The sequence below is a fragment of the Schistocerca serialis genome, chromosome 11 (assembly GCF_023864345.2).
Source record: "Schistocerca serialis cubense isolate TAMUIC-IGC-003099 chromosome 11, iqSchSeri2.2, whole genome shotgun sequence".
Lineage (NCBI taxonomy): Eukaryota > Metazoa > Arthropoda > Insecta > Orthoptera > Acrididae > Schistocerca > Schistocerca serialis.
Genome location: NC_064648.1, coordinates 49,510,176 through 49,533,677, shown reverse-complemented (window position 1 = coordinate 49,533,677; position 23,502 = coordinate 49,510,176). Strand labels below are relative to the sequence as shown.

The window sequence follows — 23,502 nt, the reverse complement described above, 5'->3', positions numbered from 1 at the left end:
GCTGGTGACTAGCGCTATGGTGGTTGTGCCTCGCAATATGAGCAGAGTGGTCTGGGGCGGAGGTGACTCGCCGCTGTGCTGGCCATGCAGTGGTGATTAATTGGAGTTGGCGTACTTGTTCTGTCTGCCTGTCTGATGTGGAGGTCCGTTGGGGTCGTATGATACTCTGGCCCGGAGACAACTAGTTGCTAAATTTTGGAGTCGCCTGCCAGGTTAGGGTGTGGGCTCGGTTGGCTCTTCACATTTTCTGCTGGAAGCTCCAGCAGCAGCGGTTTCTGAACTTCATTCTGATGTGGGATGGCGTTGTTGGAAGTTAATGGCACCATGGCTATGTTCTGTCGGGATGTTATATTGTTATTTGATTTTTTAATTTTATCTTGTGATGATATTATCTGTCGCGTGTTACAGAACATAACCAAGGTGCGTAAGTGATAGGCAGTTGTGGCAGGCATGTCAGGGAGCTCCCAGCATTTATTTTGAGGACCATTTCTAGTGGGAAGGCTTCAAAGTGTTGAGAGCTCGGTCGTCTGTGATTGTGTTGGGAGTTGCCCTTGCCCTTTGGTTGTATCAAATTATTAGTTTGTTATTATGTTTATTGGTTGTGTGTTGTGCTTCTTTTTTTATGGTGCCAAGTCCCATTATCTTTTATATAAATGATTTTAAATTGTATTGCCAAGTTAACTTATTATTGGATTTTGTCTCTTGGGTAAACTCTAAAAGCTGTTTTGATATTATTGGGTGGAAATCCTTGGATAGTTGTCCTATAAGAACACACATTCCAAAGATGACAGGCGAGCTGGACAGTGCAGAACGAGAGGTCCAAATGGTAATAAATGCGCATGGAATCTGAAGGGAACGTGGGTGCTCCAGTGGTAAGAGATGATTCGGAAGGTCAGCTAAGAGGGAACCTCTTGGACAGGCTCTATAAGAGCCCCAAAGCAGATGGTGGGCAGTAAAGTTGCCAAGCAGCAAAAAGGAGTGAGGGAGCTGACAAATGAGCTAGAGTAAGTCCAACTTGGTAACAGCAAATGATGGAGGGGTGTATATGTTGCAAAGAGAAAAGGTGAAATGAGTAAGGGCAATGCTGACTGCAACAGCTAGCAGTCGCATGTTAAATCAGATGGATGGCCAGCATGGCTACCACGTGAGGTGGAATGCCGTCCTTGGGGGTAAAGGTCACAGAGGACCAGAAGGAAACATGAAAGGTCAAATGGGTTGTGAGGACAATTTTTTTTTATTGGAAGCAGAAAACAAGTGGACACTGCAATTCCAAGAGCAGCTGTAATTCCTCCTTGAATCTAATGCCATGAATGTTCCATTGGAGAAGAGTCATCATGGGAATTGGGGAGAAGGGAACAAATTAAGATTAGTCACCTTGGTGGCTACTGAGTGACACCCCTAAAAAATTCACTGCTACAGGGGGAAGAGGCAGCAGAATCCTGTTCCATGAGATCTACAAACATATAGGCACTCTCCCTGGGTCAGTCTGAATTCCATGGCAGAAAATTTGTAGGCAGTGGGCAACAACAAAATGGAGGTCAGCCAGGTAAGGGTACATGTGCCAACACCACTGAAGAGGATCTCCAAGTCAGGGAAGGAGAAGACCATTTGTTTTTGTTTCAGTTCTTAGAACTTTCTAGTTGACAGATGAAGACTTGTTTTTAGCTGTAGAAAGTCTTTGCAGGAGTACTGCTTTTGTCCTTTCAGCCTGACAGTTGTGTAGCAGGTTATTTCGCCACCAAAGGTAAAGATTTGATGGCTTGTTGCGTAGCTGTAGGAGGGGACAGGGATGCTATTGTGACCTGTGTGATTTCACTACTGAAACATTGAATTTTAGATCAGGAGTCTGGGTGGGCATATCCTCCATTATGCATGGCATTGCAAAAGCGATACTGTAAATGCCAGCTGGTAAAATGCATGCATTTTGAGTAGCTAAGAACTGCAAGTGACGGTGGGGTTTGGTGTCCTTCACTCAGATCTGCTGGATGGCGTGCTCATTAAGACAGCAGAGAGGAGGCAAACAGCTGCCCTCATGAGCATCTCTGCCAATTGTAACACACTTGGCCATGTTTTGACAGGACACCCATTTTATTATAATGTTGACACTTGTAGGAACTCAACTGGTTTGGAATGTATGGTTGGACTGTGTTTACTTTATAGCTTGCCTTAATCTGTGAGGCAAAAACTACTTGAGCAAATGGTAGAAAATGAGTGCATGTGGGCATTAACATTGCCTCATTCTTTTCATAAATGAGAAAAAAATTTCACAGAGCCTCCAACTGCAACACCTTCCAGAATGAGGCACGCATGAACCATAGTAAAGAACTGACCCTCTCCAGTACGTGATACCATGAGGAACCAAGGGCCTTCAAATTTATAGCCTCATTCTGTTTATGTTTAGTATACACACACTAAGATGGTGATTGATACATTGCAAAAAAATCACCCATGATTGCCAACATCTCCAATGGCATACTCTTTCCAACTGGGAACCACCTCAGAGGGGGATTCACCTACCGTAAATTATTGTTCACATGTCAGGTCACACCTCCCGAACTCCTGACAGAGGGACCAATTGGCATTTGGGAAGGTAACAGCTCAGGCACTCACCCTTCTGGGCCTGACCTATATAAGAGGGTACGTGAGAACCCTACCCGTTGACCTGGAGCTGCCAATTATGCATTACCTTGTCACCTGTAATGTGTCTAACGAATGGGACAGCCTTCAGAAACACACCAGGACAAAGGAGAAATGGAGATAATGAGGATTCACCAGCTAAATCTTCACAACCTTACTGAAACTGGCACCATTTACTTACATTTCTTCTTGATGGTGGCCTGTAATGTCACCACTACAAGCTTGTGTGTTACCTGAGCACCACTGTGGCACCACATTGAAACAGATGTTCAACACTATATTCATTAATCTGAAAGGCTGGGAATCAGCTCCAATTTTTGGATATATAGCCATTCACCCTTTCTTCTTACTTGTTCTACTGCAGTATATTAGCTTGTGCCCATAAAGAAGAATCTGTTCAATTTGCAGTGATTTTCATGTGACGTTCTGCATTAAACACAATACAGCTGCTGATATGCCACCTGAACTTTTATTTTCCTGTATGGATATCAGACATTTGCTCTATTTATCTAGGAATAGTCACATAATGGTTGTTGTGAGGAATAGTACTAATGAATAATTACAGTAGTGCATTTTATATCTGAAGTACTCTCACAGTTAATAAACAAAAATTTATATTTCTGAAAAAGTTCTGCAGTGACTTATGAAAACTTACCTTGCACTATCAGATGCGTATCTTGTTGAGGTTCCCACCTGAAATATTTGAAGAAATGGCCAGTGATTTACAACTGATGAGACAGTAAATAAATAGAATTCTATTAACGCCCCACCAACATGTGATTGGTCCACAATATGCTGTAAGTTAGGCTTGAAAATATCATTAAAGAGGACATGATAAACTGTTGCAGTTAATGAAACAGAATGTTAGTAACAATTCATTCTCCATTTTCTCACTGTGTTCAGTACTGTAAATAACTACACAAGCCAGTAATTTGTTTGTAGCCATACTTCCTACTAGACACTTCACAAAGGAAAGTGACCAATAACATCTTTAACCTGTCATGCACTTACACCTTGTGTAAAATTTTCTTTCAGTTTCTTTCCATTATTTAAACTGCCATTCAATGACAGATGAATCCATCATCATAAGTGACACATTTGGGCCTTTGTGCTCTGGGCAGCCCAGACCAACCTGCAGAGGTAAGGGGTGACTTCTAAACCGAACCTTAAATTCACAACTGGAACTACATACAGGCTTGGACCATTAAATATACAAACATTAATAAATATTGGCAAACTCAAAATAGTTTCAAACATTGTAAATGCACAACAAGTTAAAATTGGCATTACAAAATAACACATTCACAGATGAAGAAATATCACAATCAGAAAACTGTAGATTCTTAACGGAGAACACAGGGAAGAAATTTGCTTAACTACTCCAGAACTAGGATCTGCATTCATAAATGGCAATTATGATGCAAATGGTGCCAAATTTTTCATTACCTCCAGAAAGTCTCTCTCCCTGCAATAATTCAATATTTAGGTGAGAGTTACACAATAATTAATGCACATGCACCAATAAATCAGGATAACAAGAACAATGCAGAAGGTAAAACAGTCCTCAGAACAATGTTGAGAAGCATCTGATGAAGTACCAGAGGAAAACACAAATTTTATTAAACATCTATCCTCAGACTGGGACAGAATGGAGATGAGAACATTTTCTGCCTAAACTGCTATTAAATGTATTTATTCACAACTGGAATTTTGACTGTTATGCCATTCTCAAGTGACAGCACACTATGAACTAAGTCAAAGTTATTAAATGTCATGCCTAGTGCTTGGGGAGTGGATATTAAGATGTACAGTATGATATGACTAACAGAAATTAGTACACAAAGTACTACCATTGTCTAGATATACAGATTACGAAGATTCCCATCTTGTAATGAATATGGAATTTGTAAACATGGTTAACACAAGGAAAGTATTACCTCAAAAGGAATTATAAAGGATTCAGACATCACACTGAGCTACCACATGAGAATTGTACAGCTGCCAAATTAATTTTGAATAAGTACATTCCATAACACTCCTGCTCCTGAGAGAAAATGTTTTAATTTACGAATGTCTGCCTGACTGGATGTAAGAAAAAAGGAAAATTGGCAAGAAAAAGACATTTAGCATAAAACACTAAAAATATATGAGGACAACAATAATATGATTTGAGAAAATCAGACAGCTTATGTGCCAGTAGCAGAGCACAATTCCAAAAACATGAAGAATTCTAGAGTCAGAAATAGATATCTGTTGAAATTGACCATTACGACTGAATAATTAAAGTAAGATTCCTGACCTAGAATAACTGATAACCATGTGCTCGTAGGATTCAACAAAATTCCATGAAAAGTGCAAGGAGAAAACTACAGCAGTAATTCTGAAATACGAGGTATATCAGAGATGGCTTAGGGCAGGATGGACCTGTGGAGGCCAAATTGATAAAGGACTGAAGGAGCAACATACTATTGGAATACATCCGTAAAATTTTAGAAGCAAGACTGCTTTTATTCAAAATTCTTAAAGAAGCTGAAATACAGAAGACAACACGGGTCGTCTTAAAAGAACTACAGCCTCATTTGAGATAAGGACAGACTTTAGCCAAGGCAATGTACTAACTCCATTATTCTTTCAGACTATACTAGAAAAGTGAATATTAAACAGATGGAGCAGTTGTCAGTATCTAATACCCATAAGTTGACTACTACTTAGTTAGAAAATTGATAATGTCAAAATTGTTTGTTCAACTTTTGTAGATAATTTAGCAATGCTGACAGTGTAGAAAAACCACAGAACAGAGAGAAAGAAATACAGTAGGAAGAGCATGACTATCCATCTCTTCTGATAAGAAGCAGTGAAGCAGTATTGGGTAACAACAGGACTGGGAGGGTCAGGGGAAGACAAATTTAAGGATCTATGAGAAGTCATGTAGCCAAATGGTGGGGAAAACGGAACCACAAGAGGAAGACTATGAAAGACGGACTTTGCATTTCAGTTAACAGACGATATTTATAGTAAAAATTCATTCTACAAAATTGCAGAACCTACAACTTGCAAGGCAGTCATTTGGCCAGAATACACATCTGTACCGCAAATACCTACTTTAGAATCAACAAAAGATAGTGAAAAGAAAAGATATTAGGAAACAGAACACCAGCACAAACATTTAAATTCAGAAACAATACAGAAATATACATAAAGATGCAGGAAAATAACTGGAGACAAAATTTGGCAAACAAGGCTAATGAGTCTTAGCATACTGAAAAGAAAAACTGTGCAGCAGTACTAAAACCATAAAAAAAGAACTTATTGGCTTACAGGAGTGCACAAATACCTACAAGAAACTTGTATAAATTAGCAAGATATTTAAAACCAAACCAAATCCAGAAACAGGATTGAGTTGGTAAATTGTCCACAGCATAACAGTTCCAAAAAGACAAGATAGAAACTGGACGTCAGGTGTGTGGAAAAAAAAAAAAAAAGTGTACAGATCAAGGAGTAACATACATAAATGTAAAACCTTAGCTTGACTGTAATTGATCAGGAAAAAAAAAATGTTGCACATTTGTACCTTCTCAGTAAAGCATAGCAATTATGTATGTACTGCAAGCAAGTTGTAGCAAGCAGGTCAAAGAGTCTCTGCAAATATGCAGATAACAGTATTTGGAGTGTTTTGTTAGGCTACAGGAGACCTCAGAAATATTTTGCAGTGGTGGTGTTATGCTGTCAGTACTGCTTGCATGCAGTCACAAAAGAGCAATGCATGTAAGTGTCACTCCATCAAGAGCTGCATGCTGCTGTGGTTACATATCTAGTCAACAAACAAGATCATACAATAACAATATAAGTATATATTCCTTTAGCTCAAAAGTATGTAACTTGCCTTGATGGTATGGTATCCATTAACAACTATGACTGAGGTATTTACTCAGTGATTGCTTACTTGTAGAGAACTAGAAGTATAGCAAAACAACACTTGCTTGATGTGAGACAAGCTGTTTTGCATGTCTTCAAGATTGGGAGATAGCAGTGCAGTACTTCTAGGGACTATGGCATACCACAACCACAAACAAGTGTGCATAGTCAATGGCAAAAACAGGAAACAAAAGTAACCAATAAGCCAAGGTCAGGTCATCATTGAAGAGCGAGGAGGAAGGACAAAATGGTTCAAATGGCTCTGAGCACTATGGGACTAAACTGCTGAGGTCATCAGTCCCCTAGAACTTAGGACTACTTAAACCTAACTAACCTAAGGACATCACACACATCCATGCCTGAGGCAGGATTCGAACCTGCGACCGTAGTGGTCATGCGGCTCCAGACTGTAGCACCTAGAACCGCTCGGCCACTCCGGCCGGCAAGGATGGACAGAGAGAGAGAGAGTGTGTGTGTGTGTGTGTGTGTGTGTGTGTGTGTGTGTGTGTGTGTGTGTTGGGGCTTATGGGCGCTCAACATCGAGGTCATCAGCGCCCTGACGCACATTAAAAGGAATGAATGTGGACAGACCTAATAAAACTGAAGCACTCCCTCAAAGAAATCAGGAAAAGAAGGAAAATGCTGCACAAGAAAGTAAAACCCAAGGAAAGGGAAAACATAGCAACAAGAATGTCACAGGAAATTGTCATTGGCTGGCCACTTACATAAAATATGGGCGAGCTTGTCACATAGTGAACAAGTTAAAATCCTCTCCCTAAAATCTTTGTAAAAACATTTGACATGGCACAGAATTTTAAAACTTTAACCACATTGGGCCGAGTGTTGCCTAAAAGAGATGGCAGGTCCGCCGGCAAGTCAGCCGTGGCCCGCTGGTCAGAAAATAAAACACAATCCAATAAAACGTGGCACACAGAGACCTGGACGCCGCAAGCATCACACATTGGAGGGTCCTCTCACTGGAGCAGGAAGCCATGCGTCATAGGGCTGTGGCCTATTCGAAGCCGCGTGAGGAGAACCTCATCCCGTCGATGGGCTGAAAGGAAGTACACCACACACGTGTGGTGGGCTTGACTATACGGAGCTTATTGTCAGTCACTTCCAGCCACTCATCCTCCCACCGACGCATGATTCATGAGCTCAACAGCGAGGTGAGTGCGTGCAAGGGGATAGCACACTGAGATACTTGTGGATCGAGACACGCCTCCTTGGCTGCTAGATCTGCCCTTTCATTCCAGCAATGACGACATGACCCGAAACCCAGCAGAAAGCTACAACCTTCCCCAGTCGCAGTAGTTGGAGGAGGGCATCCTGGATGGTCTGGACTATTTTGTTTGCCAGTTACAGACATTGCAATGAGTGAAGGCCACTGAGTGAATCGGAACAGACAAGAAATTTAGGAGAGGAAGAAAGCCTCATCTGCTCCAGTACCCGCAAGATCGCAGACAATTCCGCATCAAAGACAGTAAAAGTCTGAGGCAGTCCGACCTTGAGGACACAATCCGGAAAAACAACTGTGCAACCAACAGAATCCCCTTGTTTTGATCCATCCGTAAAAACAGATACATAGTCGTGGCGCTCAGATAAAATGGCAGAAAATACTGCATTAAAAACAGTGGCAGGAGTGCAATCTCTCTTGTACTACAATAAATCTAAAATCACTCCGGGCCTTTTCAGTAACCAGGGTGGCAGGCGGTTAAAACCCAGGATATGGGGTTGTACAGACTACACACCAAGGGATTCTAGCACACGTTGCACACGGAGACGGCGGGAAAAAAGGCAGTCCAGAGGTGGATGGGCAACAAGATGGTGAGCAGGTGAGCTGGGAGCTGCAAGAAACTTACATGCCTGGCGCACCAGCAGGAGCTGGCACCGGATGGTAAGTGGCAGTTTGCCAGCCTCAGCACAGAGGCTGGGTACGGGACTGGTCCGATAAGCAGCCGTGGCCAGTCGAATCCCAGCATGGTGAACAGCGTCAAGGATCTGCAAATAAGACGGTCTTGCTGACCCATATACTGTGCACCCATAGTCCAGCCGTGAATGCATAAAAGCGCGATAAAACTGAAGGAGACATGCCCTGTCCGCTACCCAAGACCTGTGGCTGAGGCACTTGAGGATGTTCAGTGCCTTCAGAGTTCTGGCTTTCAAGTCACGTAGGTGTGGCAGCCATGACAACCTGGAGTAAAAAATTAGGCCCAGAAAACGCACTGTGTCTCTAAAATGTAGGACAGTATCCCCCATATGCAAGTCAGGCAAAGTAAAAAGACGACGAGAATGATTAAAATGAACACAAACACACTTATCGGCAGAAAACCGAAAACCCGTCTTTGCAGCCCACTCCTCTAACCGCCGCACTGTTAGCTGCAACTGACGGCTCACGGTTGCAACACTGGAGGAGGAACAGAAAAAAGCAAAGTCGGCCACAAACAAGGAGCACTGTACTGGACTCCTCACTGTAGACGTTATACTGTTGATGGCTATGGCAAAGAGGGTAACACTTAAAACACTGCCCTGGGGGACACCGTTCTCTTGCTCAAAGCGATCAGACAGTGTGTTACCAATGTGGGTCCGGAAAAACCGCTGAGACAGGAAAGACTGAATGAAAATGGGGAGGTGGCCACGAAAGCCCCATTGATGCATTTGTGCAAGAATACAGTGTCTCCTAGTAGTATCATATGCCATACTGATATCAAAGAAGATACCGATACAGTGATGCTGATGGAGGAAATCCTACTGAACAGCCGCCTTCAGGAGGGTCAGGTTGTCGACCGTGGAACGAAATTTTCGGAATCCACACTGAAAGCGGCTAAGGAGCTGTCTGATCTCTAACAGCCAGACCAGACGACAGTTAACCATCCGTTCCAGGGTCTTTCCGACACAGCTTGTCAAGGCGATACTACGATAACTACTGGCACATGTGCGGTCCTTTCCTGGTTTGAGGAGAGGTATGAGGATTGCCTCCCTCCACGAGGTAGGGAACACTCCTGTCTGCCATATGAGATTAAAACATTCAAGGAAAATTTCCTTTGACGCCGCTGGCAGATATCGCAGCATAGAGTACCGGATGCAGTCATAACCTGGTGCAGTGTCAAAAGTCTTATTAAGTGCCGATTCAAGTTCCCACATGGAGAAAGAGAAGTTGTAGGCCTCAGAACTGTTCGACCGAAAGTCCAAGTTCGCTCTTTCGACAGTCGCACAGTAGCAACAAAACGCTGGATCCTGGGTTGCAGTGGCAGTACTTTGTGCAAAATGCTCTGCCAGTGTCTGAGCAATGGCTCTGGGTGTCGTTTGGAAGTATCCCTGGTTCAGGGTCGTTTGGAAGTATCCCTGGTTCAGGACTGCAGCTATTGGTAAACGGCTGCGTTTACCGGAAATCCTCTGGATGGCTTCCCATACTTTTGTGGAACAAGTGGAATGGTTGATGGAGTCCAGGAACTCCTGCCATGACCTTTTCTTGCCCTCTTTAATGACACGGCGTGCCCTGGCGCTCGCGATTCGAAAGGCGGTAATATTGGCCGCTGTTGGGCGGCATTTAAATCATCGAAGAGCCGCACACCTGTCCTGGATGGCTGAATGGTACTCTTCTGTCCACCAAGGTACAAGGCGCCGCTTAAGAGGGCCAGAAGACCGTGGTACGGACAGGTCAGAAGCATGATGGATCACAAGTGTGATGTAATCCACCCATTCCTGTACGCTGTTGTGGCGTTCAAAGACAGCCAACCGAGTGAACAGTGGCCAGTTTGCTCTGCCAATCATCCACAATGGCGGCCTCTGCTTCAGCAATACACCATCCAGGAGATGAATGCGAATGGGGAAGTGATCGCTGGAATGAAGGTCGTCACTGACCTCCCAGTGAACAGAGTCAGTGAGGGTTGGAGAGCAGAAAGATAGGTCAATGGCTGAGAATGACCCAGTAGCAGTAGAGAAATGAGTCTGAGTATCTGTGTTGAGGATGCACAACACTTGGGATGTTAGGAGGCTCTCCAAAATTCGACCTCGAGCGCAAAGAGAAGTGGAGCCCCACAGGACATGATGGGCATTGAAGTCTCCCAGGAGGAGAAATGGGCGGGGGAGTTGGTCGATAAGATCTGTGAGAGCATCTAAGTTCACTGCTTCCAGAGGGGGTAAATAAAGGGAGCAAACGGTAAGCCTCCCACGTGAATGAATTTCAACTGCAACTGCTTGCAGGTCAGTATCCAGGGGGAGAGCAGAGGAGTGGTGGTCATTATTGGCAAACACGGCGACTCCACCTTTGGCCCTTTCTCCAGTCAGGTCATCTTTGCGATATAATGTATAGCCCCTTAGTACAGGAGCATCAGAAGGCTTGAAATGCATTTCCTGTAAACACAAGCACAGGGGACGCTGCCGTGCTAGGAGGTTAAGTTCCTCCACATGTGCCCGGAATCCATTCACGTTCCACTGTATAATGGGAGCCATCTATCAGGGTGGGAGTACCTTCAATCTCACTTTCTGTCAGGGAGGAGAGCCCACAACAGGCTCAGTTTTGGGGCGAGATGATTGCCCCAATCTGACATCAACCTCCGTCGCCTCTGAAGAGGAGTCGAGAGAGACATCAGAGAGAATGACGTCAACATCAGTAGACTGATTAACTTCAGTCTCCTTCAGTGGCGAGTCTTCACCTTTGGCTTTGGTTTAGATTTTCTGGCCTAAGGTGGCATTGGAGCCAAAACCTCAGAAGCAGTAGGGGGTGTAGCAGCGCTGAGCAGTGCACAAGACTGGACGCGGGAAGGGGCAGGAACTTCCTTAATGTCAGCCACCACGGCCTGGTCAGAAGGCCGGGGGGAGCAACAGGCTTCACAGGAATGGCAGCAGCACATATACATTGACAAATGCAGGTGCTAGTGCTGACAGTAGCAACCTCCGTTTGTGTAGCGGCATCGGTTTTCAAGACTGGTTGTTTCAGAACAGAAGAAAAGGAGGCAGCGAATGTGGGCGGCTGCATGGAGTTTTAGATTTTCTTTGCCTCAGCATACGGGATGCGTTTAGTGGTTTTAAGTTTCTGGATCATCCGTTCCTCAAGGAAAACTCTGCATTCCCTACTCCACACAGGGTGACCCCCAGAGCAGTTGACACACTTGGGAGGAGAGGAGCAACCAACTCCCTCATGGGCGGCTTTACCACATTTCCCGCAAGTGGCTTCCCCTTTACAGCCGAGAGTAGTGTGGCCAAAGTGTTGGCATTTAAAACACCACATGGGGTTGGGGTAATAAGGCCATACACTGAGGCGTAGGAAACCTGCCTTCACATGCTCTGGCAATTTGGTGCTGTTAAACGTAAGGATAAATGAGTCAGATTTCATGAGAGCACCATCCACCCATTTCATAACATGTTGCACGTTGACAATTCCTTCCCGGGACCATTCAGACTTCAGTTCGTCCTGGGGAATGTCAACGAGATCTCTGCAAGTCACAACACCCTTGCTGTAGTTCAAGGTGTTGTGAAATTCAGTCTCTATCGCAAACTCCCCAAGAAATTGTGCCTTCTGAAGGTTCTGGACTTGCTGGAAGCTAGATGTTTCAACCAGCAAGGTGCCATTTCGCAAGCGCTTTACAGACTTTAACGTGCCAGCAATACCTTCTAAGCCCTTCTCTATATAAAATGGCGAAACTTTTTCAAAACTCCCATCTTTTCTTTTAATTATGAGAAACACGTTCTGCGAAGCAGCATGCATTCTGTTACTACTACCTGTATCAGGAGGACTGGCTACATGAGCCCTCTTGTTAGATTGGGTGTTAGAACCTATCAGCGGCCCACCCTTTCCTCTGGGAGGAGGAGAAGAAAAGTTCGAGGGTTCCATCTCGGTCCCACGAGCAGCTAGGGAACTAGAAGTCCACCTAGACAGAGCCCCGCATGCCTAGGTAAGCCTTATATAACTGAGGTGCGGCAGGTTCCCCAGAGGTTGCCCGCTAACGACTGTTCCACCTCAACAGCCATGCATCTCATCAGCGCGCAGCACACCTTGAGATTGAGGGGTTGTTTATAGAGGTTTATTCCATCCTCTCGATCCGGGCGATCAAGCCAAGATCCCCATTCCCTGAGACACACAACGTTCCACCGCCGCGCCGCACAGTGGTCGCCGAAGTATGTCCAGAGCTTACGGTGACAGGGGACTAGCGGTGCTTACCAGTCCCCAGCTCAGGAACCCCGGGGGCACCAAGACCGTACCCAGCAAATGAATGCTGAGCCCCTGGGGGCAAAGGAAGGACAGAATGATTTGTAAGCGATCAGCTGCTGCTCCAAGACAAACATCTCAACAAATCAGGGATGACCTGAAGCAACATAATGAACTGATTTGATGCACATCTACTGTAAAAAGTCACTAAGTAACAGATGATTTACATGATAAATGACATAAAACCACTCATAAATTCAAAAAAATAAGGACAGGATAGAGTTTGCAAGGAAACCTCTAACTTGGAATGCCAAAGATAAGTCTAAGATTTCATGGAGTGACAAAAATTAATTTAACATTTATTTTGTGATGGTGTCCAGTATACAGGGTGAGTCACTAAGAATTGCCACCAAGAATAACTCTTGAAGTATGGTAGGAGTTGAGAAGTTTGTGGGACAAAAGTTTCATGATACAACAGGTCCATAATATGACGGTTTTTACTTGCTTCAGAGATATAAAGGTCAACTTTCTTTTTTTAAATGAGATGCTATAGTTTGTCACATATTTTCTGATAGCGGCTGTAGATACAAATCCAATGATGTGTAACAGTAAGGTCAAAAAGGATCAAAAAGGGTGGCATGAACGTCCATTTACAGAAGGTGTTCAAAGTGATGATCATTGGTATGAATGTAGTGGCTGAAATCTTCTTATGAAGTGAGTGGTATTCCTTATCACATTGGCACTTATCGAAACATATCCTCTGGCAATTCTCTCTCACATATCTTCAGGTGTAGTTGGAACATCGTTATAAACAATGTCTTTTACAAATACCCACAAAGAATGCTCCAGAGGCATCAAGTCTGGTGAACCAGATGGCCATGACACATCACATCCATGTACAATCCAATGATTTGCGAACTGTTTCTGCAACTCATTTCTAGCCGTCAGCGAAAAATGTGCTGGGCACCCATCGTTTTGATACCACATTATGTTCCTTGTTCCTAAAGGTATTTCTTCCAATAACATAGCTAATGTTTCTTGCAGGAATGTGGTGTACTTCCTACTACTAAGACTGACTTCGATGAAATAGGAGCCTATAATTCTGTCCTCCAGAATCCCACACTGTATCATCACTGACCATGGTTTTTGATGTGCAACTTGCAGCATACAATATCGATTTTCAGTTGCCCAATAACGCATGTGATGCAAATTAACATTTCCGTGGTTCATGAATGTAGTCTCATCAATAAATAAAATTAAATCAATAAATGTGTCATCCCTCTAAATCTGAAGTTGAGCCATCAGCAGAATTTAATGTGACACATTCAATCCGTACTACATGATTCTTGGTGAAGAATGGTACAGTAAGGATGATGTTTATGGCAATGCAGAACACGAAAAACACTACTCTGGCTCATGCAAGATTCCCTTGTGATTTGACACAAACTAGATCAAGGATCTCTAACCACAGTGCAACAGTACCAGCTCACTGAATTTCTTAGGCATTCTCCGTAAATGAGAAGCATATCAACTTGTTCTTCAAAGGAATACATCATTCACATTTGCTTGATTCAACGATACTAGTCTTACCGTTCCTGTTAGTGTTTTATTGCAAAACCATCGAAAGGCTTTTACACGTCAGTGGCATGTTAGATGGATACGCCCTATTTGGCGAATATTTACTATTAGTACGAGATAGGAGAGAGAATTGTAAGAGCAAGTGCTTTAATAAGTGCTGATGTGATAAGGAATACCACTCAATCCATGATAAGAAGATTGTAGCACTGCACTGATACCAATAGTCATCACTTCCAACACATTCTATAAATGGACATTCGTGCCAACTTTTTGATCTTTGTCAACCATCAAAGACCTTATTGTTGCACATCATTGGATTCATCTCAATAGCCGATATCAGCAAATAAGTACCAAACTATAGGATCCTATTAAAAAAATTAAAAATCAAAGTTGACCTTCATGTCTGAGGCAACCCAATCTAGCAACACAACACCAATGTCATATTATGGCCCTCCATTGTCCCAGGCAACATTTGTCCCACAAACTTTTCAGCTACTCTCATATTTTCAGAGTTATTCTAGGTGACAATAGTTACTCACCCTGTATACATCACAAGAAAGCTAAAGGGACAATCAGGTACAGATCACTAAGCATCCGTACCAGATCCGTACCAGATCGGTCTGACGGAGGAGATAGAGAAGATCCAAAGAAGAGCGGCGCGTTTCATCACAGGGTTATTTGGTAACCGTGATAGCGTTACGGAGATGTTTAACAAACTCAAGTGGCAGACTCTGCAAGAGAGGCGCTCTGCATCGCAGTGTAGCTTGCTCGCCAGGTTTCGAGAGGGTGCGTTTCTGGATGAGGTATCGAATATATTGCTTCCCCCTACTTATACCTCCCGAGGAGATCACGAATGTAAAATTAGCGCGCACGGAGGCTTTCAGACAGTCGTTCTTCTCGCGAACCATACGCGACTGGAACAGGAAAGGGAGGTAATGACAGTGGCACGTAAAGTGCCCTCCGCCACACACCGTTGGGTGGCTTGCGGAGTATAAATGTAGATGTAGATGTAGAAGCATGGTGGTGGAAGTGTCATGGTGTAGGGATGTTACGTGTACAGTCAAATTTTACAAAAGAATACGATTCCTTGTAGTAGACACAATATGTCACATAATTGGATATTTCAGCTGGTCCACAATTTGGAACACACCTCTGTCTATTTTCTAATTCTTTTCAGACCAAAACTGAAAATTTTTGAGTACCTAAGCCAGAGCCTGGGTCTAAATCCAACTGAACACCTCTGATCTGTGCTGAATTGATGTGTTCATGGCAGAAGCTACTTAAACAAGAATCAATTTGCTGGTATCTCACTGGACCCATGGTCTGAACTCCCAATTAACCTGTAACAAAAGCTTGTAGATTCAATGGCAAATTGATGTGCGGCCGTGATCAAAGCCCCTGGGTATGCAACAAATACCAATTTATTCTTCAGATCTCAAAATAGTTTTATTCTTATATACTTAGACCTACAAATTATTTTTGACTCAAAAGAATTACTTCTCTCTTGATGCAACATAACCTTGTTTAAACTTTTACTAAATAGATCACGAATTCATATTTTTGAATTACCTAATGGAAGCTTTTTCTGTTACACACTTACGTTTACGTAATTGTAATTAATGCTTTCTATAAAACATTTTTGAGTGATACTGTAATTGGACTGTATTTAGACGCATGGTGAGATGAAAGGAACAGATAGTAAACAACAGTGGCAGAGTACAAATACTGTTTTGTTCTGCAGATCACTATATGCAATCTGATAACCCTCTGGGCAGCAGCAACAATTCTTAAGTACAGTGTCTGATGTGAGCTCATCAGATAAAATCAAAATGCATTCAAAGAAAACAACTAGCATATTATACAGACTGTAAGGTGCACCTTAATTTTCAAGCAATTTTTAAGGAAAGTACATTTTTATAATTTTTTATTAGATTACAAAGTCTGCATAAAAATTTTACATTATAACCAAAATGACCTTTAAAATCATTGAAATTCATTATCTGAACTGTCCTCTTTCCTCAGTATCATTGTCCTCTTATATCTAAGATGGTCTTCACTATCATTAAGAGCATTATTTATGCTGACCTATTGAAAGATTTAACAATGACATTTTCTCCCAGCCTACATCATAACTGCTTTGTTTACTGACACCTGTTTGTTTCTAGATCATTTTAGAACTCCCTTTGTCACGAATTCTTGTTGGGCTTAAACCATCATCAATTTGTTCCAATCCTCTTCCATATGCAATTTAAATACACTGAAGTGCCATGGAAACTGGTATAAGCATGCATATTCAAAGATAGAGATATGTAAACAAGCAGAGTATGTCACTGCAGTTGGCAATGCCTATATAAGACAACAAGTGCCAGACAGTAGATGTATCAGTTACTGCTGTGACAACAGCACATAATTCAGATTTAATCAAGTCTGAATGTGGTGTTATAGCCAGAGCATGAGGATAAGACACAGCATTTCTGAGGTAGCAATGAAGTGGGGATCTTCCCATATGACCATTTCATGAGTGTACAGTGAATATTAGGAATTTGTTAAAATATAAAATATCTGACATCGCTGTGGCCGGAAAAAGATACTGCACGAAGGAGACAAACAACAAATGAAGAGAACCATTCAGCATTATGGAAGTGAAATCCCTGTGCAAATTGCTCTAGGTTTTAACGCTGGGCCATCAAAAAGTATCAGCGTGCAAACCATTCAACAAAACATCACTGATACGGCCTTTTGGAGCCAAAGGACCATATTATTGAGTGTATCAGTGATGTCTTGCAACAAACTCTTCAGAAAAGATTTCCACTTCCTCATACGCTTTCTGAATTATGGTCTGCACTGCAAGATTCATGGTATTAATCCTCCCCCAGCACTACTTCAGACATTAGCTGAGTCCATGCCATGTCGTGCTGCAGCACTTCCGCATGCTCACTGGGGACCTACATATCAGGCAGGTGTACCAAATTCTTTGGCTCTTCAGTGTAATGTATTTGTCAAGACATCAAGAAAATGCAATTGTGTAGTAAGCCCTCCTGCAATAACAGCAAGTTCTGTATTTAACTGTCTCAATCTCTCTTTCACCGAATTTTATAAATGACTACTAAAGTGATCTAGCACAGGAACAGAACTATTCTTCAGTGAAGTGATTTTCCTTTGCTTCAACACACAGTTAATCCTTAATTTCATACCAGCCTCATCCATCCAACCTTCGTCACATATGTTAACAACACCTGGCAGTATTTCATAAGGTTTTGACATTGTTCAGCACTTGGAAATGATCACTGGATTAAGTTTAGTGCCATGAACAAAATACAAAAGAACAACAGTGTAGTGCATTTTTTCAAGTTCACCTGTTTCAATAGTTACCGTTTTAGCACTTTTCATGGCAACAACTTTGTTACTTGGCACATCAAGTCTTTATGCACTATTTAACTTAGTTCCATACTGGATTTCTTTCTATGTTGTATAATAATGTGATGGAAAGGTAATACTCTCTTCATACTCTTGTGGAATTTTATGAGATGTTTTGGTCTTGGTTCACATGCTATGTCCATGACACTTTATAAACCTGTAGCACCAAACATTTTCACCCTTAGTATCTGTTAAGTTCCACTGTAGCACTAGCTTACAAGCATGTATTCAAGACATTTTTGTAGTAATTCGAATACCATTTGGATGGTGTGCTTGAATCCATTTCAGTACAGCATCTTCTAGTTTTCGCCATTTTGTATTCAGTCCCCTATTTGCACATTTGGCCTTCCTCATGTTTTTCTGTTCTTCTTTACTAGCCTGCCAATAGCAATTTTTTTTTCTGTTGCTGGAGGACTGGAATGCTGCTCAGCTGCTGTGTTTCCACATTGTTCTGCATATGCTTTTACTTTCTATTTATAGCCTGCATCATATGAGTACCTTTTATTTTTTCCACTGTGAAGCTAGCTACTAAAGAAAATATTCGTCTGTTACCAATAACACAAATCACTTTCAATTCAAGTTTGCTGGCACTGTACACTGCCATGACACATCACAGGCTAGACAGTGCTCTGGGTTTGTGATTGCTGGGCGTGTGGGAGACACTGTTAGCAAGCTTGTGAATCCCTGTAACATGTTTGTTACACTGGTGCATTTCTGCTGTCAATTGAATCCAATGTTACTAGATAGAAATAGATTTCTTGCAGCATTGAATATATGGCCACTTAAGGCAACTGGGAATTTTGACTGAAACACTGGACTTGTTATATTAAATTTGAGTATAACAAACCTCAATTTTGGAGGCAATTTTTTGAAGAAACAAATTAATTTATAAACCGTAATATATGGTATCAAGTCTTTGTAAGCACCAATGGAAATTAATTTGAACAAATAATTAAGGTAACTGAAAATTTGTCATGCATTCAAACTTTCAAATACTACACGTGAGATAGTAATGTGAATCTACCATCAAATGTACAGGATTGATTGACACTTAACATTTCCCATTTAACATTGAAACACAAACATCTATACATTTAATATTTTGCTCTGGTGAACTATGTTCCTCCTAAGCCAAGAGAATTGCACATAACCTGCTATCCATTGGGAATACTTGCCTGTGAGAAAAGGCAGACAACTGTGAGGCAGTATTTAAATTCATATTCATATAACTTTTGCAGTTGTATCTTTGAGCAATTTTAGGACTTTCCCAAGGTCGGTGCTATGATGGAAAGTAGAATTTTTGACACACATTTAATCTTAATCATAAACTCATTGACAAACAAAAGATGAATGCAGCCAAAATAAGTGAGGGACAGCAATAAACAAAGAATGCAACAAATCAAATATTCTAACTCTGCTGACTGATCTCTCAAAAAATCAGATGCATAGCCAACTGCTAATTTTTCACTTTCTAGCTATAAAATATTATTCACAAATATTATATACAACAACACTAAAATTGAATTCAACAGTACTACATCAAATTGTGCAGCCTAACTTCAGGAGTTAAATAGAGCCCTGTATAGTTTTTCATTAATTAATTTTATAAACACTGATTACAATAATGCTAAACTGTACTACTGGTAAGCCAAAACTGCCAGTCTCCCACCGGGCGCCTCCCCAGGTGGCGGATACGGGAATGCCCACCAGATGTGGAGGGTACCGGGGAAATAAAATACCCGGCGTGGACCAAAACTAGCAACTACTGCATTGTAGTTTAGGTATTGGATTACCAAAGGCTAAAGGAAGAAAACCTTGAGCAAAAATTACCTGGTCCTCCAGGTTGGGGGTTAATGCGATGGGCCAACTCCCCATTCATTGGAAAAACCTCACTGGTTAAAAAGCCTATAAGATTACAGCAGGACGGATATAATAGGAGACGAAAAAGGCTAAGAAAACGGACTGTCTTAATTGGTGTATGGAATATACAAGGATTACAAAATAAAGTAGGAGAAGTGATTAAAGAAATGGAGGCTAGAAATCAAGATATTATTATACTCCCAGAAACTAAGAAAAAAGGACGAGGTATTGAAAGAATAGGATCGTATACACATTTCTATAGTGGTGTCCCAAAAAATCAAAGAGCAAAATGGGGGATATCGATATTGATGAAAAACAAATTCAAAAGAATGGTCACAAACTGGGAACCTATTGATGAAAATCTGATTAAAATTAATATTGATATTCATGGTTACAAAATTACTATTATAGGAGTATATGGAATAAGCGAAGATGAACCAATTAGAAAAAAGGATAATTTCTATAATAATTTAAATGGAATCATAGAGGATATCGGGAAACCAGGGAGATTATTATTGCAGGGGTTTTTAACAGTAAAACTGGAAGTAAAATTGGAAATAAAATTATAGGACCATTTGGAGAAAATGTTATAAATGATAATGGTAATAGACTTATTGATATCTGTGAACAAAATTCATTGAAAATATTAAATGGCTTTTATCAACATAAAGAAATACATAAATACACATGGCATAAAGATACATTGAACAAAAATCAATAATAGACTATATTATAATTAAACAGCAAACGAGGATAAAAATACATGACATAAGAGTATATAGAGGGGTAACTCTTAGCGATCATTATTTGGTAAATTCCAAATTTTTATTCCCCTTCAGAGGAAAAAGCACTGAAGAAAATCGAAAATGTCCTATAGAAAATATACAAACAGAAATCAAAATTCCTAAATATAATTTGAATAGTTTTGAGAATGAAAGCACAATATTTTTATATCAAAAGAGATTAGATGAAAAACTGGTAGAAACAGAGTTTGATGATACAGAAGATCAATATCATTATATTGTAAATAAACTACATGAAGCCGCCAAGGAAGCTTTAGGAGAAACAGAAGAAACACGTACAAACCATCCATTATACTACTGGAATGAAGAAATTAAAAAGGAAGTGAAATTAAAGAAAGAAAAATATTTAAAATGGTTAAATACCAGAAATCTTCAAGATAAAATAGAGCTTAATGCACAACAAGCGAAAATCCGGAAAAAGGTTGCAGAAGCAAAAAACAAAGTTTGGGAACAGTCATGTCAAAAAATTGAATCCTGTATTGGTGGTAAAAGAAACACAGAAGCATGGAAAACTATAAAAAATTTAAGAAGGAATTCCAAAGAAACAACACATATTAAATATATTACTCATGACTCTTGGGAAAAATATTTTAAAAGTTTATTAACAGAAAACAGGGAAGAATACTTGGGAAACCCTGAATATAATGAAATGATAGATCTACAAGCAGAGAATTACATCCGTTTGGAAATAGAGACAGTAAAAACTGCAATAAAATCTTTAAAGAATGGAAGGGCTACAGGCATTGGAGGTATTCCTGCAGAATTATTAAAATTAGGAACAAAGAAATTAATGGAATTGTTAAGAAACCTTTTCAAAAGATGTTTAAATGGGGAAGATGTCCCAAATGATTTGAAAGTAGGATATATTTCAGTGATACATAAAAAAGGAGCGAAAGATGAGTGTAAAAATTATAGGGGAATAACAGTGACCAATACCTTCAGTAGATTATATGGAAGAATTATTAAATATTTGTTAGAACAAGAATACAAAGAAAAGGAGGCTGAAGAACAAGCAGGTTTTAGAGCTGGAAGATCAACAATTGATCATATCTTTTGCCTACAACAAATTATTGAAAAAAAAAATGGTTTGGGCACAACCTATACATTTAGTATTCATAGATATAGAAAAAGCCTATGATAGTGTGCCTTTATCCAGTTTATGGAAAGCTTTAATATCAATAGGAATAAATCCAAGAATAATTAAAGCAATTCAAATTTTATTTAAAAATTCTATTTCAAAAATAAATATTGGTAAATATCTATCACATGGATTCCAAGTCACAAAAGGATTACGTCAAGGATGTAGCATCTCACCTACATTGTATAAAATATATACAGAAATAACTTTACAGAATTGGAAGAAAAAATGTCACGCTATGGGAATACCAATAAATGATAGAACAATATACTCGTTACAATTTGCAGATGACCAACTCATTATAGCCCAAGACTATGAGGACAGAGTATATGACCAGAAAATTGATTCAAGAATATAAAAAATCAGGTCTAAATGTAAACATGAATAAAACAAAGTACATGGTAATTGGTGGAGTGAATGGAGACTTAATATTAGAAGAAGGGATGGGAACAATAACAGCTACTGAGGAATATAAATATTTAGGTGTGAAAATTACAAATGATGGGAAACAGGACAAAGAAATTAGATCAAGAATAAATTCTGGAAAGACGAAATCTCTTTACTGAATGGAATTCTCTGGGACAAACACATAACAACTGATAACAAAATAAGGATTTTTAAAACAATAGTTAGGAGCATTATTACATATGGTTCAGAAGTGTGGACTACAAAATGGCAACTGAAATCAAAATTATTAGCCACAGAAATGGATTTCTGGAGACGTTCAGCAAGAATATCAAGACGAGAAAGAATAAGAAATGAAGAAATCAGAAACAAGATGAAATGTAAAAATTCAATTATTGATTTCATCGAGCACAAACAACTTAAATGGTATGGACACATCAGACGAATGGAACAGGAAAGGCTACCAAAATGCGTAATCGACTGGGTATCAATTGGAAGAAGAAAAAGGGGACGACCACCAGATACATGGATACAGGGAGTTCAGTCAGCAATGAGGAAGAACAACATTCCTGAAGATTTATGGACAAATAGAGAAGAGTGGAGAACAATAATTAGTGACTTACTGTAATCTAGAATAGGTACTGGAAAAATGTACTCACATTGTAAACCCAGAATAATAATAATTGAATATATGGCCACTTTTAAGGCAACTGGGAATTTTGACTGAAACGCTGGACTTGTTATGTTAAATTTGAGTATAACAAACCTCAATTTTGGAGGCAATTTTTTGAAGAAACAAATTAATTTATAAACCGTAATATATGGTATCAAGTCTTTGTAAGCACCAATGGAAATTAATTTGAACAAATAATTAAGGTAACTGAAAATTTGTCATGCATTAAAACTTTCAAATACTACACGTGAGATAGTAATGTGAATCTACCATCAAATGCACAGGATTGATTGACACTTAACATTTCCCATTTAACATTGAAACACAAACATCTATACATTTAATATTTTGCTCTGGTTAACTATGTTCCTCCTAAGCCATAACCTGCTATCTATTGGGAATACTTGCCTGTGAGAAAAGGCAGACAACTGTGAGGCAGTATTTAAATTCATATTCATATAACTTTTGCAGTTGTATCTTTGAGCAATTTTAGGACTTTCCCAAGGTCGGTGCTATGATGGCAAGTAGAATTTTTGACACACATTTAATCTTAATCATAAACTCATTGACAAACAAAAGATGAATGCGGCCAAAATAAGTGAGGGACAGCAATAAACAAAGAATGCAACAAATCAAATATTCTAACTCTGCTGACTGATCTCTCAAAAAAATCAGATGCATAGCCAACTGCTAATTTTTCACTTTCCCGCTATAAAATATTATTCACAAATATTATATAGAACAACACTAAAATTGAATTCAACAGTACTACATCAAACTGTGCAGCCCAACTTCAGGAGTTAAATAGAGCCGTGTATAGTTTTTCATTAATTTTATAAACACTGATTACAATAATGCTAAATTGTACTATATGTAAGCCAAAACTGCCACAAGCATAAACAATACATCAAACTGTACAGCAAAT

At 40.3% G+C, this 23,502-nt stretch overlaps 1 protein-coding gene across 3 annotated transcripts in view; it reads right to left on the bottom strand.

Annotated features, from left to right (window-relative positions):
- The window catches only part of LOC126427170 (uncharacterized), a 95,936-nt gene that overhangs the window by 22,755 nt on the left and 49,679 nt on the right, over nucleotides 1-23,502 (bottom strand). For 2 of the 3 annotated variants that reach the window (XM_050089396.1, XM_050089395.1), the window contains exon 6: nucleotides 3,293-3,330. In XM_050089396.1, coding sequence (XP_049945353.1) covers nucleotides 3,293-3,330 — 38 coding nt within the window. Of the gene's footprint in view, nucleotides 1-3,292; nucleotides 3,331-8,414; nucleotides 8,554-23,502 lie in introns of all 3 variants that reach the window. The other variant, XM_050089397.1, reaches the window with a different exon arrangement.